Raw genomic sequence first — 12791 nt, forward strand, 5'->3', positions numbered from 1 at the left:
CTATCTTAATGCAAGAGGTAGTTCAACTTCTGTGACTCCAAGAATCACTTAGGTACCATGTTGAAGGCAGATTCCTAGGCCCTGTGTCCTCTGGTTCTGGTTTAGTTGATCTGGGTTGGGGTCCATGGGTCTGAATGTTGATCATCTCCACCCAGGTGCTAGTGACCAGGTTTTCCTACTAAAAACCACATTGACAGGACCACATCCACACTCAAGTGTGTCATTCAAGGGACTTTACCTTACCTGCCCCACCCTTGTGAAAGAAAGAGTAAATGTTGGTTGATCTTTGTCTGTATGTAATATGAACTGAGAAAATGAGCTTTATGTGTATATTTTGGAGCATACCATGTTAAGCACAGAAAGCTAAACTAAATCAAAATATCCAGAAGCACATGTATCTCAAAAGCATTTTTCTCCCTTGGAGGTACAGCAAACAAGAAACTAGAATGAGGAAAGAAGACAGTACCAAAGTGTGGCCCCTGAAATATAAGCAAATCCTCCACATAGAAGACCATGATTTTGCAATGAGACCTGGATTTGGAGGTGAGCACTATCTTTACAAAACTCCTGTGTTATAATCCACTGCATTGTCAAAACTGAGTTGAAAATTGGAAGCCATTAAGACCAAAACACAACACCATCAGTTTAAAAAAGAAAAAGAGACAAAAACCTTTTACAATGATCTTCTCTTGAATAAGAGCAATTGATAATTTATGCAGTTTAAATTAACCAAAATGACCCATTGTTTACTATATACATTATCATAAAAAGTGTGTTCAATAAATAATACGTGTTCGAAAATAGTGAATGTATATATCTTGCCCATACAGCAATATATTGTTTTAATTAAATTCTATAGAGTTATATGATGGTATTCATAAAATCTTGTGAAACATGCTTATGAGCTGGAATGCCTGACTTTTGTTGAAGAACTAGTCTGCCAAATGCCATGGCTCCTGGTGAACCACCTCTGCTGAGGTTTTTTAATTGCACCTAGCAATAAAAATTGTTTGAAATGTTGGAGTGCCAGGCACTGTACTAAGCCCTTTAATGTACTGTCTCATTCCACGCTTGCAATGACCCTATGAAGTAGGTGTTATGACCCTAATATTACAATGTGGAAATTAGGGCTTAGAGAAATTAAGAAACGTTCCGAAGGCCATGAAAAAAGTAATATGGTAGAACCAAGATGCAATGACTGGTAAGGAGAACAGAAGCAAACCACAGTAGGAGGATACATTGCTTGGAAAAAAGCTTTTCCTCCTGTCAGATTGTTTCGTGTGCATATAGTTGCATCCCAGGGGGTACCAAGCTTTTCAGAGATACACAGGGTGTGGTAAAATCACCCAGTGAAGCTGTACTCTCCACCTTCGTGCTAAATCCATCCTGACTCTCCTGCTCCTGACCTAAGGTCTCCCACGCCCACAGTTTCCTGAACTGATAACTTTTCATGCTAGAGAAGTGGAGGTAAGAGAAGTGAGTGTGGGGGTGAGGAACCAGGATCCCCCAGCAGTAGAATAGGTACCACTTTTTGATAATTAACACTTCAAGTACTTGGTGTGGGTGGGAAGACCTCGATACTCATCATATTGTGGTTATGACAAAGGGAAGCACAACACACAGGGAGGGACCACAGAAAACTAATATGTTAACTGGTAAAATTTAAAAGTACATCAAGTAACTCTTACGTTAAGGATTGTTTGGTTTTTGTCCTTTAATTTTCTGGAATCCATTGGGTTGCAATTCTAAGGGTCTGGTTTTGATTTTATTAGGTTGTGTGTGTGTGCTTAATTGCTCAGTCATGTCCGACTCTTTGCGACCCCATGGACTGTGGCCTGCCAGGCTCCTCTGTCCATCCAAGGAAGAATACTCAAGTGGGTTGCCATGCCTTCCTCCAGGGGATCTTCTCAACCCAGGGATCAAACCCAGGTCTCCCACTTTGTGGGCAGATTCTTTACTGTCTGAGCCACCAGGGAAGCCCTTTATTAGGTTGATGATGCAAGTTTCAGCAGGCATCAGAGTCGCCTGGGGGCTCCTTAGCACCCAGATCACTGGGCCTCACCCACAGAGGTTTTGATTCAGTAGATTTGAGTGGGGTCACCAATTCTCATGTCTTATACATTTCTTGCTGATGTTGATTCTGCTGGTCTGAGAATCACATTCGATAACTACTGAATTAGATTATTAGCATCAGATTAATTCATGGTGAGTATAATATTTTGTTTTTCAGGAGCATTTCTCACATTTATTGAACCTAATTTAAGATTTTTAGAAGCCTCAAAATCAGTCAGGTTTAAAGATGTATGCTTTTTTTTTTTTTTACTACCTATAGATCTATTTTTTTAATTTCTTTTTTTTTTAATCACTACTCAGATGTGTCATCCTTACCACAATTCTCCTGAAGATGTACTCTTAACTGCCATTCCCAATAGACCGTTTATTTCCCCCAACAAAATTTGCCCAAGGTTTGGATAATATACTCTGCAACTGTTAGGCAGGTATTCTGGACCTTGATCTCGACGATTCTTTTATATATATATATATATATAAATTTATTTATTTTAATTGGAGGCTAACTACTTTACAATATTGTAGTGGTTTTGCCATACATTGACATGAATCCTCCACAGGTGTACATGTGTTCCCCATCCTGGACCCCCCTCCCACCTCCCTCCCCATCCCACCCCTCTGGGTCATCCCAGTGCACCAGCCCCGAGCACCCTGTCTGGTGCATCAAACCTGGACTGGCAATGTGGTCTCGACGATTCTAAAGAGTCTCTAAAATCTTTCCCCTCCCACAATTTACCTGGGGAAATTTTTTTTGAATTTAAACTTGACCTGCTGTGGGTACTAGGAGCCATTAGGGGGCTCCAGACGCACAGGAATAGCTTGGAACTGGCCTCTCTGGAGTAGTGATTAGCAGCCCCAAATGATATATTCCCTTCTACAGGAATTCAAAAAGCTGCCCTAATTCCTTTAGGTTAGATTCGTCAATTAAATGAATTCCTATCCTAGAGGAAAGGGTTTTATGGGTTTATTTTAGACCACTGAAAGCCAAAGAGATTAAGAGAAAAATTGCTGCCCTTGAATTTGGACCTTGAAACAAGCACTCTACACTTTGTAACTCAAAGTGTTCCAAGGACCAGCTGCAGAGTCTCTTGGGAATTAGTTAGAAATGCAGAAGATCAGGCCCCACCCCAGGCTTTCTAAATAAAAATCTGCATTTTAACAAGATCCCCTGGTGATTCGACTACACTTTACAATTTGAGAAGCGCCGTCATAAATTACCAAGAGCCAGCCGACCCAAAGCTTTTATCTTAAAACATTTATGCCTTCTTTCTCCCTCCTCTGTATCACCCCCAACCCCCAGAAAAACATAAAATTGATCTTAAATTTCCACTTCTCTTGATCTGTTAGGGATACGTGTTAAGAATTTTTAACAATTTTTTTTCCTGAGGCTACTTTGTAGGGGTCATTAAAAATGCAATGGAAATGTACTACTTAGTGGCAGGTGGCAAATCATCCCATGATTAAGAAATTTTTCTGACAGTCATGGACTGGGGCTAAATGATATCCAAGTGGTTTGTGTATTCAGTCAGTTCAGGCAGAAATAATCCATAAATTCAGTCAGAAGTGTCAGTCTGGTAGCTCTGTGAAATATAGTCCTTAACCTTCTCTTGTCTTGGTCAGAACAGCTTTTTATACCAGTGACCCATTCTCTGTTCTCTCAAGCCCGCTTTCCTGGGAAAATGAGACTTCAGGATATAAAAGACAGGCTTAAATTTATCTTCTCTTTCTTTATACTTGTCCATAACACAACACACACACATTCTTCTTTCCTCTTGAGCTAAATGTAACTTCAGCACTTCTCTTGCCTTAATGTCTTCCTAATTAGCTTTAACATTAAAACCAGCTGCTACTGCAGTGTTTTTTGCTTTTATAAAGCATTAGAAGATTAATTGACTCATTATGTGGAAACAGGAGGATATAAATTTAAGGGAGCCTTTTGTTTAACTTGGTTTATAAATTGCAGCTCATTTTCTTTATTTATGCTTTCCCTACCCTTTACATCTCCCATAACTAAGGGCTTTTTTTGTTTTAGCTTTATAGATGATGATTTCTTTGTTTCTTTAAAGTGAAATCAATTCAGCATCTAGATACTGGCTACTGAGTTAAAAACAAAAGCTGAACTTGTAAAAGCCACTTGTGTAGTCTTTGCTTGTCAAACAGGAGGACCAGATTGGGAGCCAGGGGGAACTGGCTGTATTCCTGCATTAACCAGCTCTAGCTTTCAGGCAAGTTCTTCAACCTTGCCGAGCATGAGTTCCCTCATATGTCAAATGGAGCTAAATTGGTTCTACCTAGCTAACTAACAAAGTGGCTGTAATGATAACTTGAGATAATACATCAAGTATTTTAAATGTACTACCCAAATAAGATGAATAACTTGTATTTAGCTCCCCTTTTCCAGTATGCATAAAAGATTAATGATTTTTATATGTATAATATAGTATAATATATAAGGCAGTATAAATGTCTATGCTACTACCTAGTTAGTGATTCTGGGAAATCAACACCTAATTGTAATACCTAATAGTTATTTAATTTTTACTATATTCCAAATGCTTTATATAGAGAATTAATAAGAGCATTTATGAAACTGGTATTATTCATGCTCTATGTATCACACATTACTATATACTGAATAAGGTGGTTAAGATATTTAATGTTAGGTTAGGCTAAGGACTTGATATGCATTTTTTTTTAGTTTCACGGCAACCCCATTAGGCACAGACCATATACATATATCCCCTATTTTACAGATGAACAAACTGGGGCTTAGAGGAGTTAAGGATTACAGAAGGTTAAACTCAGGTTTATATGGCTACAAATTTCATAGTTTTTAACCTTTTTGCTTTATTACCACCTTCTCTCTGGGACTCAGCTCCTATTTTGCAAAAAAGAATGATCTTTGGAGCTTTTAAGAAGCTCCCAAATTCTATGATTTTGCATCTTGCCTTTACTCTCCCTCAACCTCCACTCCGTCCTCAGAATGTCAGAGCAGAGTTTAAAGTCCTGGACCCAAGAGAAGATGCACTTGGGCATCAAATGCAAAGGAGACAAAAATGAGGTCAGATAGCATCTGAGGACAAACACTTTCCTTTGAGATGAAAGAGCTCATCCTGACAAAAATAGAATAAATGGGAGGGAGGAAAGAAGAAATCTAAGACGTATTTAGGAACCCATTTCTAATGGACAAGCTATGTTATTACCCCGCTGTCAGTCCAGCCTTCAAACAACCCTGAGGGCCCAGTGCTTGTCCAGTGGTGGCACGAATGTCCTTGTATGGTGATGTTAGAAGACTGCCCTGCCTTGCAGAGATACTCATCAGTAACTGGGTCCTACTTACAAGTCTTAAACATCCTGAATCCAAGTTGTGCTCACACTTTGTCATAAAATAAACACTGTATGAGAAGCACTGGATCATTCTTTAGTGAAGAATGGACTGATTGTCTCAATGTTTGAATGTAAGACTGGAAATTGTGGTCTGTAGTCTGAGGAATAGATTCACATTTTTGCTGAATTCAGTTCAGTTCTGTCACTCAGTCGTGTCCGACTCTTTGCAACCCCATGGACTGCAGCACACCAGGCTTCCCTGCCCATCACCAACCCCTGGAGCTTGCTCAAACTCATGTCCGTCGAGTAGTGATGCCATCCAACCATGTCATCCTCTGTAAATCTGCTGAATTACAGTAACAATAACATATATTCTATGCTATTTATTGAGTATCCACTACGTTTATCAACTGTATTATTTCTAGTCTTTAAATAAGTCTCCTTGGTGAGACTACTACTGGATCTGATAGTTGAGGACCGTAAGCTTAGAGATTTTACTGACCCTGGTTCTCATGTGAGCTGTGGAGCTGGATTCAAGCTCTGGTTGGGACTCTAATGCCAGAATTTTCTCCAGGATGTTCTGTTCCCTCTCCAAGCCCTCTCCCATCTCTTCAGTCCTTTGGAGTCTTGGAATTAGTGGGAGGAATTACTCATCCTGGAAGGCCAGACAGGGCCAGGGATGAGATCTTTGCATGAAGTATATATTTTGATAGCTCTACAAGAGGGCTTCCCCAGTGACTCAGTGGTAAAGAATTCATCTGCAATACAGGAGATGTGGGTTCGATCCCTGGGTTGGGAAGATCCCCTGAAGGAAGACATGGCAACCCACTCCAGTATTCTTGCCTGGAGAATTCCATGGACAGAGGAGCCTGGAGGGCTACATTTCACAAGGATGCAAAGAGTTGGACATGACTGAAGTGACTGACTATGCACAGACACATCAATTAAAGAAAAAAGGCAAAACAAAACAAAAGCATCAGACCTAAACCTGATAAAGGAATAATACTGAGCTGCTCCCAAGTTAATGCTTAATCATAATTATCACTAAACAACATTTTAATAGAATTGTCATTATTAATACTATTGGAGGTAATTGGTCCAATATGGCAGGAAGTAGTTAGCAGTTGGGAGGCAAGTAAGGTATTCCTACAACCTGAAAGAAATATATTCTAGTGATAGGCCCAGTGCCTGGCTAGTTGAAATCCTTGTAAGTAAGGATTGATATCAAGGGTTTAGATTTATAAAAGAGGGAATCTTTGTAGATAAAGTGAAGGTAATGTCAGCCAATTAATGAGGGGGTGGGTAGGCATAGATGGTGCACAGGAACTGGTGACGCATGTCTTGTTTTATAATGTATTATATTGGGGTTTCCTTGGTGGCTCAGATGGTAAGAGAATCCATCTGCAATGCAGGAGACCCCAGTTCAATCCCTGGGTTGGGAAGATCCCCTGGAGAAGGGAATGGCTACCCACTCCAGTATTCTTGTCTGGATAATCCCATGGACAGAAGGGCCTGGCAGGCTACAGTCCCATGGGTTCCCAAAGAGTCAGACATGACTGAGTGACTAAGCATACACACGCACAGTACATTTAAAACACAATAATTTGGTGCTTTATTAAATTATGTGCACATATATGTCGCATGTAGCATATCCAGACAATAAGGAATGAAGTCTTTCTGGCCTGTCCCTTCTAAATACCATAATCTTGTCTGAAATAACCACTTAGGATCCATCTAGGCAAGATTTCTGTTTTTTTCCAACAATAGTTGAAAGCATTTTTTAATTAAGGGCTATAAAGTTTGAGAATTGGTCACCGTTGAAAGAAAGCATATGAAGAGTCTACGTATAAATATACAAATTATTTGAACATATATATACATCAGGGCTTTCCAGGTTGTGCTAGTGGTAAAGAATCACTGCCAGTGCAGGAGACACTGGAGACGTGGGTTTGATCCCTTGGTCAGGAAGATCCACTGGAGGAGGAAATGGCAACTCACTCCAGTATTCTTGCCTGGAAAATCCTATGGACGGAGGAGCCTGGCAGGCTACAGTCCATGGAGTTGCGAAGAGTCAGACATGACTGAGCACACACACATATATGCATCAAATTTCATACACAGTACTAAATAATGAAGTTATTAGCATCAGCATCCCCTCACACAGGAACAGATGAAACCCTCTGTAGAGTGTAACAAGGAATTATCTTGGTCTCAGTTTGTTCTCTGGGCACATGAGCCTGATTCTGTGAGACCCAACTGCACACAAATATAGAACTTGCCTGTCTGAAGTTGCTCCCATTCTGATTTTCAGAATACTCTCAGCATTCACATTTCTAAGGATGTCTGCTTCACCCCAAATGCAAGTTATGGTTTATGTTTATCTGGGAAGGGACATTTCTGAATGTGCAGCATCCCTGGGTAGCACTGTTGTCAGTGGGTCCCTCTAGCCTGTCATGCGCTGCCCACGTGAAAGAGACTGATTTTTAGGCAAGAGAGGAAAGGCTCCCACATTTGCCAAAATCATGAACTTCATGCTAGTCTGCTCCCTGAATATGTAATAACATATCAATAGATAATTGAGAAATTTATCATTAAAACTTAAAAAGTAATTCATTTGCAGCATTGATCTCTCTCCACTTTAAATGTTTCCAAAAATAATCCTGATTCCTCACTATATTCTCATTCTTCTTTCTGAAGGGTCTCCAGTGCCAGTGGGTATAGATGTCCAGGTTGAAAGTATTGACAGCATTTCAGAGGTTGACATGGTAAGTTTCTCCGTGAGATGCTTTTTTCTGAAAGGATAGATTCTCAGTAGTGTCAAAATCACTGATGTTTTACTAAATCATCTTAATTATGCATGTTATTTATTTTTCCTGCTTTGCCTAATAAAATTGAAATTGCTTTATTCTTTTCTAACTATCATCTCTGCCCCAGATTATAATTCTCATTCCTTTCTTCCTCTTCTCCTTTTCTTCTATTGGCTTTACAGTGTCCCAAAGGACAGGATATACTTAGCTATGTGACTTGAACCTTGGTACTCAGTATCAGCAAAAACTGGCCTGCATTCTCCATGCCCAATTTGAAAAAATGATCACTTGATCCCCAGTGTTGGCTTACTTTGCTTCTCATTTATCATGTTCCCACCCTTCTTTATTTCACTCTGAAATCACTTTCAATCTCGTTAGTTTTGTCTTGCTCTCCTCCCAGCGGGCGGTTCAGCCTGCTCCCCACAATAGTGACGAGTAGTGGTGACGCTGATGCATCACTGACATGTGCCAGGGTCTGCCATTTGACTTCATGGGCTCAGTGTTTGCCCGGTACCCTTCAGATCAGACTGAGCATCTAAACACAAATATATGCTTATTAAAGCAATCCATGCAGTAACCCACAGGATTCCCTGTGGAGTGGTGTTATGGTAATGAATGAACCATTGTATTCATTCACTCTTACCCTAATTCAAAATTACACATGGCTGGTGCTCCCAGATTAACCCAGAGCAATAATACAATGTACCTCTATTCTGATCCTAAGAAAAACAAATGAGTTCATCATTACTTGATGACTTGTTTGTGGTTTGCTGAGATTTGTCCTTTGCTAGTGTAATAAATGTTGAAGTTCTATTATATGTGTTATTTCAAGAAGAATTTGAGTGTTGTTGACAAATAAATGATAGTAAGAAGTAAGCAGTTGGGAAATGTGAAACACATTGTCATTACCTATATCCTATAACTTAGGTGAATAGGAGAATTTCTATTCAAACAAACAAAATACTCATACCTGAGAGCCAAACTAAACTCAAGTAATTGATTAAGCAAATTTTTTTCTGCTAAAATAATGTTAATATAGCTTTTCCCCCTCATCCTTGCCTCCTTACAATTGGAATGCATATAAACAATTTAAAATTCTGAGTCATACTGGATCAGAATCTCTGAGAACTAGCTTCTGGGTGATGTGCCATATTAACAAATGCACAAGTGATATTTGGCACACTACAATTCCAGCACCACCATTTCCTGGTATTTGTTCTGTGTCTCAAGCTGAAGATCACCGTCTCTTTCTCAGGACCTCTGTCAACATTGCTGTTGTTTAATGTTTCAGTTGTGTCTGACTCTTCTGCAACCCCAGGGACTATAGCCCACCAGGCTCCTCTGTCCATGGGATTCTCCAGGCACAAATACTGGAATGGGGTACCATTCCCTTTTCCAGGGTATCTTATCGATCCAGGGATTGACCCACATCTCCTGCACTGCAGGAGGATTCTTTACCACTGAGCCACCAGGGAAGCCCCTCTGACAACATGCTTTCCATTAAAATGCTAAAAAACTCCAATGAATGTTGTGTTCAGGTTCTTATAGGACTGTAGTTTATCCAACTTGGGGAAGACTGCTTTAACAAAAACAGTAGAAATATATGGGTATAAAATCAATCATAAAAGTGAATATTTATTTACAGTGAGAGAAAAAGCAAATTAAAATACCAGAAAACATCAAAATAAAATACCAGACCATGAAGTTTCAGGTCCCTCTCTTCTGAGATCATCTTAGGTGATTTACCAGAGTGCTCAGGTAGAAATGCGTCCCACTTATAACCTGTTTCCCTTCAGCAACTTGAATACTTGATGGTTTTCAGAAACTCTCAGCATTCACCAGAGTCCAGGTGAGGAGAGGCTCTGTGACGGAAGCTCAGTAGCTTCATTCTGAATCTACCTGAAGATATAATATAAGCCATTCAGGCACAAGTCGTTAACACCTACGGAAACCAATGGAGACTGATAGTACTGACTGGTCATCCTGAATCATATTTCTGCTGGCCTTGACTTGTCTCTTTTTCTCCCTGCCTAGGACTTTACAATGACTTTTTATCTCAGGCATTACTGGAAAGATGAAAGGCTTGCCTTTCCCAGCAAGACCAACAAAAGTATGACTTTTGATCATAGATTAATCGAAAAGATTTGGGTGCCCGATATCTTCTTTGTCCATTCTAAGAGATCCTTCATCCATGACACAACTGTGGAGAACATCATGCTGCGTGTCCACCCTGATGGAAACGTCCTCTTCAGTGCCAGGTGAGGAGGGCTGCTCCTGCCTTGGGCTCCCTTGCACCATACCATCTACACCAACACTAGGGGGACTCACTGCAGGCTGAACTCCCAACATTGCTGTGTTTAGTAATGCTGGAGCTTCAGACACAAGCAGAAGATGTGACTTCTTTCCTGAGTCTAACTCCCAGGTTTTGTTTCCTTAATGACTTTTTATAATTAGCATTTTGTTTATTCTTTTTAAGATTTACGTATTTATTTATTGGCTGTGATGGGTCTTCGTTACCGCATGCGGGCTTTCTCTAGTGGTGGAGAGCAGGACTGCTTTTCACTGTGGTATGCAAGCTTCTCATTGCGGTGGCTTCTCTTGTTGCAGAGCACAGGTTCTAGGCATGTGGGCTTCAGAAGTTGCAGCGCGTGGGCTCAGTAGTTGTGGCACACAGGCTTAGTTGCTCTAAGACATGTGGACTCTTCCTGCACCAGAGATCGAGCCAGTGTCCCTTGCATTGCAAGGTGGATTCTTAACCACTGGACCACCAGGGAAGCCCCTAACTTCTGGGTTTTAAAGAATGATTTCCTAATCTAACTGTACCCACTCTGGGCATATATTGGAGAATGATAGGAAATAAGGTTGGACAAAATGGAGCTAAATTATGGATATCCTTAAGAGTCTAACCCACAGTTTTATATAGGTACCCAAAACTGCTTTTCCTCCTCACCAATGCCACCCCACCCTGCACCCCACCAAACAGTCTTGGAATCTTGGATTAACTAAATAATTTTGTTAAGTATGTCCTTCACTCTTCACGTGAAGATATAGTCATCATGCACGTTACCCCTAATTTCTTCATTTAAAAATTGTTGAAAATGAAAAACAAAATTTTAATTTAAAATATTTGATCTGTGCTAATGGACCTATCCAAATGATAAATAGGAGTTCTGTATTCTGTTGGATATCAAAAAAATAAATAAAATATTTGTTCAGACACTATGCTATAATATCCCTCCATCTTTACTATAACATTTATTTTTTTAGCCTAATGAGTCCAGTGCTTACTGACTGACTTACCATAGGTAATCTTAAAAATGTTTGGTAAATCCAAGAAATTCATTTTTTCAAATGTCTTAGAAATCCCAGAAAGATTCAGTAGTAAACTGAAAAAGAAGTTAGTTCTCCAGAGGATATCCATGTCCTAATCTCTGGAACCTAGGAAGGTTACTTTATTGGGGGGTAGGGGGAAACTACACAGATGTGATTAAATAAAGGGTCTTGAGACAAGGAAATTATTCTGGGTCATCTGGGTTGGACTAAATGCAATCATCAGGGTCCTTGTAAGAGAAAGGCAGAGGGAGGATTTGACACACGTGGAAGAGTAGGAAGCAGTGTGATGGTGAAGACAGAGACTGGAGTGACGCAACCACCAGCCCAGGAATGCTGGTGATTTCCGGGAGCTGTAAGAAGCAAAGGATGAATTTCACCCTAGAGCTTCAGCAGGAGGCAGGGTCTTTCTGACACCTCGGTTTCAGCCCAGTGATACTCATTTCAGACTTCAGGCCTCCAGAACTGTGAGAGAATAAATTTCTGTTGTTTTAAACCGCCAAGTTTATGGTAATTGTTTACAATGAAAATATGTTCTTTTTATTCACTGAAAACACCTTGCTTGCTCTAGTACAAAGATTCTGTTGCTGGACATTTTATAAAAAAGCTATCAGTGTTTTTTAAAAAATGAAATGAGAGGAAAGTACCACTTTCCTTAAGAACTTTTACATCAGAGGTAACCTAGGACTGTTAACAAGTACTGGAATCAAGCCTTAGTAGGAATCAGCAGCTGAACAACAGCATCTGGCCAAGGAATCAACTGTTTTAAATTAATTTTTTTGATGAGGGGATATCCACTGGAGAAGTAGCTCAGTGAATTGTCCTTACCCTGCACATTCCAAAGAAAGATTTGGCTCTTGCCTGGCTCCTGGGAAATAACCTACAAGCCCTTGGAATATCCTGCCTGATAAGTGTGTCTTTGTTTACCCAAAGACCTTGAGCCACATGGTATCAACTTGACCTCTGAAGGGGCTAAAGACCAAGATCAGCCGTGGCTATGTGACCAGCCCTCAATTAATTCTTTGAACCCCTAGGCTCATGTAGCTTCCCTGATTGGCAATACTCCATGCATGTGGTCATATGTCATTGCTAGGAGAAGTAAGTGCTACCCATATGGCCCTGTCCACTAGAGCAGGACAACTGTAAACTTGCTCCTGGTTTTTCCTGGAACCTGCCCTGTGCATCTTAATTTCTTTGCTGATTTTAACTGGTATCCTTTCATTGCAATAAATGATTAGCTGTTAGTATAACAGCTTT

The 12791-nt window shown here is 40.2% G+C and overlaps 1 protein-coding gene across 1 annotated transcript in view; it reads left to right on the top strand.

Annotated features, from left to right (window-relative positions):
* GABRR3 (gamma-aminobutyric acid type A receptor subunit rho3) overlaps nt 1-12791 on the top strand; it is a 79630-nt gene that overhangs the window by 41137 nt on the left and 25702 nt on the right. The window contains exons 8-10 of the mRNA XM_081572566.1: nt 425-543; nt 8095-8162; nt 10239-10462. Of these exons, the coding sequence (XP_081428692.1) occupies nt 425-543; nt 8095-8162; nt 10239-10462 (411 nt within the window). The remainder of the gene's footprint in view (nt 1-424; nt 544-8094; nt 8163-10238; nt 10463-12791) is intronic.

The sequence above is a fragment of the Giraffa tippelskirchi genome, chromosome 2, assembly GCF_054371585.1.
Source record: "Giraffa tippelskirchi isolate mGirTip1 chromosome 2, T2T-mGirTip1v1.2.pri, whole genome shotgun sequence".
Classification (NCBI taxonomy): Eukaryota; Metazoa; Chordata; class Mammalia; order Artiodactyla; family Giraffidae; genus Giraffa; species Giraffa tippelskirchi.